Source organism: Chelonoidis abingdonii, unplaced genomic scaffold (assembly GCF_003597395.2).
Source record: "Chelonoidis abingdonii isolate Lonesome George unplaced genomic scaffold, CheloAbing_2.0 scaffold0897, whole genome shotgun sequence".
NCBI lineage: Eukaryota > Metazoa > Chordata > Testudines > Testudinidae > Chelonoidis > Chelonoidis abingdonii.
The window spans coordinates 1-2,605 of record NW_027425158.1 but is presented as its reverse complement, the minus strand read 5'-3'; the positions used below and the strand labels follow the sequence as shown (position 1 = coordinate 2,605).

Here is a 2,605-nt window from a genome sequence, read left to right as displayed (position 1 = left end):
TCCCCCCCATGCAGCCGGGGAGTGCTGCTGAGGGGGACCGGCTGCTGCGGCTGCCGCCGCCCCCTGGACCGCAGAAGGACGAGGCGACACTAGGCGGCTTTGAGCCCTGGGCTGCCTCGCAGGAGGGAGAGGACGCTGCTGGAGACCCAATGGGGGTGAAACTCCAGGAAAGTTTGGGCACGGCTGTCCTCTCCCGTCTGGATGCGGAGATCCTTCCCTCAAAATCCAGCTCACCGGCTTCAGGAGACGCTCCCAGCGGGGAAATGATGGACCATGCCACTGTGTCTTCTGCAAAGAGGGACTTGAAGGAGCCGGGGGGCTTAGATCTGGGAGAGGAGCGGTTACAGGGGAAAGAGACTTCTTTGGTCGTGAACCATCCGCTTCAGGAAGCATTTCCAGCGAACGAGGATGCCTCTTGTAACCCTCACTTGGATGCAGAGGAGAGAAATTTGCCAGAGGTGGCTGCTGCCGCCAGCGGATATCCCAGGGGAAATGAAAAATCTCTGCTGCAGGCCCCTCTTTCCCCCTCACAGGAAAAGTTGGCATCTCCACCTTCCTGTAACTCTTCTTTGGACTCAGAAGCCCCAAGTCCAGAGAGTCCAGGGGGGGACCAACAAGTGGAGGCTTCTCCACCTTCTGAAGATGGAAAACTCAAACATGGGGCAAAGCGGGTAACGTTTCCTTCGGATGAGGACATAGTCTCTGGATGTCTGGAGCCTAAAGATCCTTGGAGACATGGTAAACTTTTTAAATGCTTTAACTTGCTCTTTTCCTGGGGCTGGAAATTGTATATCATATGAATAGTCCTGTTAACTTCACTGAACGTGTAGTCACATGCTTTTGCAGAATTGTTCCCAAACAAAACAGGACACTTATTTGTTGACATTTGTGGTATAACAGGATACTCAAAGATTACTTTTCTGTTAAGCCTAGTTAAACAAAACTGCAGTTTGTTTCAGTTCATAAAAATATATTCATCTGATGCTTTGAGTGCACACATGAACTTTATAAAAATTACAAACAATAATTAGGATCGAATGGCAAGAACTGAGTGCTAACCTGATATTTATTAGTTATATGCAAACCTTTTAATGGAACTGAACGTTCTGCACTGTTTTAAGCCCTTTCCTGATCCAGGTAAGATTGAAGCCTTGAAATAATATTACCCAGTGTCAGTGTCTGGAGCATGCCTTTTTCGCACTGTGGAACTGTAGAAATGATGTCCCTTCCTTAGTAAGACCCCATGTTGTTTTTTTCTGTTTTTTGCATAACTGACTTATGAAACGAACAAATATGCGCTTCCACAAATGTAAAGAAACTAGTGATCTCTCCACTTTGTAATGGTTTATCATAGCAGTACAGAGAGAGATTGCAACTGTTATTTAATGCAGATAATGCTTATTTGACAGTAACAGCTAATATCTTTAAACTATTTACAGAAGTAATGACTATTAGTAATTTAAAACCAACGTTCACCTCATAGTGTATATTAAATTCATATTTTCAGTGCATTTGTCATATTTATCAACCAGATTTTACTTAATGATTCCTTTCTGCTTTTACCCAGGTTAATGGAATTTCAAAGTGGTTAAAATAGAATTACTTCACATATTATTTTCTGGAAATGGATTTTGGGTGTAGCTTTTTGAAGCAGGGATTAAGTTTTTGACAGGATTCTGGCATCTAGTTGCTGAATTAAAGAATGATGTGTTCAGCATCTTAGAAATGACATTTCAAATCAATGCAAAGGATATTGCATTCTATTATATTCATTAAACCTGGCCACTGGCTGGTATTCCGGAAGCTCAAGACGTAGAGTAACTTTTTCCTAATGGAAATAAAATAAGGTTCATTTGTTTTTAATGTGGTATGTGAGAGGTGTCTCATTGTCTAGTGACTGTCTCTACCCATTGTGCTCAAAGTGATAAGTGCACCATGGACTAACTCTGTCAGCATTTCTAACTAATGAAACAGTTGGAGTCTTATACTAATCTCTGGACTACTTAGAAGTTAAACTACTGTACATCTTAATGAACATATTGGACATTTTAGAGAAGTTAAAGATGTGGGTTTGTATGTGTGGTGAGGGCATGACAGAGAGGTATGGGTCATCCAGTATAGTGATGGTACTGAAAGTATCAGGTCAAATTAATCTCTGAATTTGGTAATTCTTCTTAATGGTTTGGATCCTTGTAATGACTTCTCTAGTAAATTTACTGACTAAACAGAAAGTTGTATATGCATGGGAGGAAGAAATATTTAAGACTTCAGTCTTTCTTTCTCCTTATGTAGCTATAGGTTTAGTTTTAGTAAAACTCATCTTCTGAAAATTGAGTCTAACCTTTGGCAAGAATGGTGATGGACAGACTTCACTTCAGGCATAAGAAAATCTGAAACTCTTGTGTAAATCTGATAGGAGTTTTTGGAAAGTAAATGGGTCAGTTTGCTTTGTAGTAACAGGCTTACATTTACATTTAAAATTTTTAATGTATACTGCAGTTATTGTAGCAATGTGTGTAATATTGAGGCTGCACAGCAGTGGTGTAAAGTAATGCAGAATGTTACCAGTGAGCTAAATATGTTTAAAAAAATTTTTTTTTTTTTT

At 40.6% G+C, this 2,605-nt stretch overlaps 1 protein-coding gene across 1 annotated transcript; it reads left to right on the top strand.

The window, feature by feature from the left end:
* The first annotated feature begins 7 nt into the window (after nucleotides 1-7).
* On the top strand, nucleotides 8-1,863 carry LOC116834949 (uncharacterized). Its single transcript, XM_032797375.2, has 2 exons — nucleotides 8-738; nucleotides 1,568-1,863. Exons 1-2 carry the CDS (start codon nucleotides 9-11, stop codon nucleotides 1,570-1,572), a joined length of 735 nt encoding a protein of 244 aa, XP_032653266.1. The 5' UTR covers nucleotide 8; the 3' UTR covers nucleotides 1,573-1,863.
* Nucleotides 1,864-2,605: the final 742 nt, after the last annotated feature.

Coding starts and splice junctions, on each gene's coding strand:
- LOC116834949 (XM_032797375.2), top strand. CDS start 9: ATGCAGCCGGGGAGTGCTGCTGAGGGGGACCGGCTGCTGCGGCTGCCG.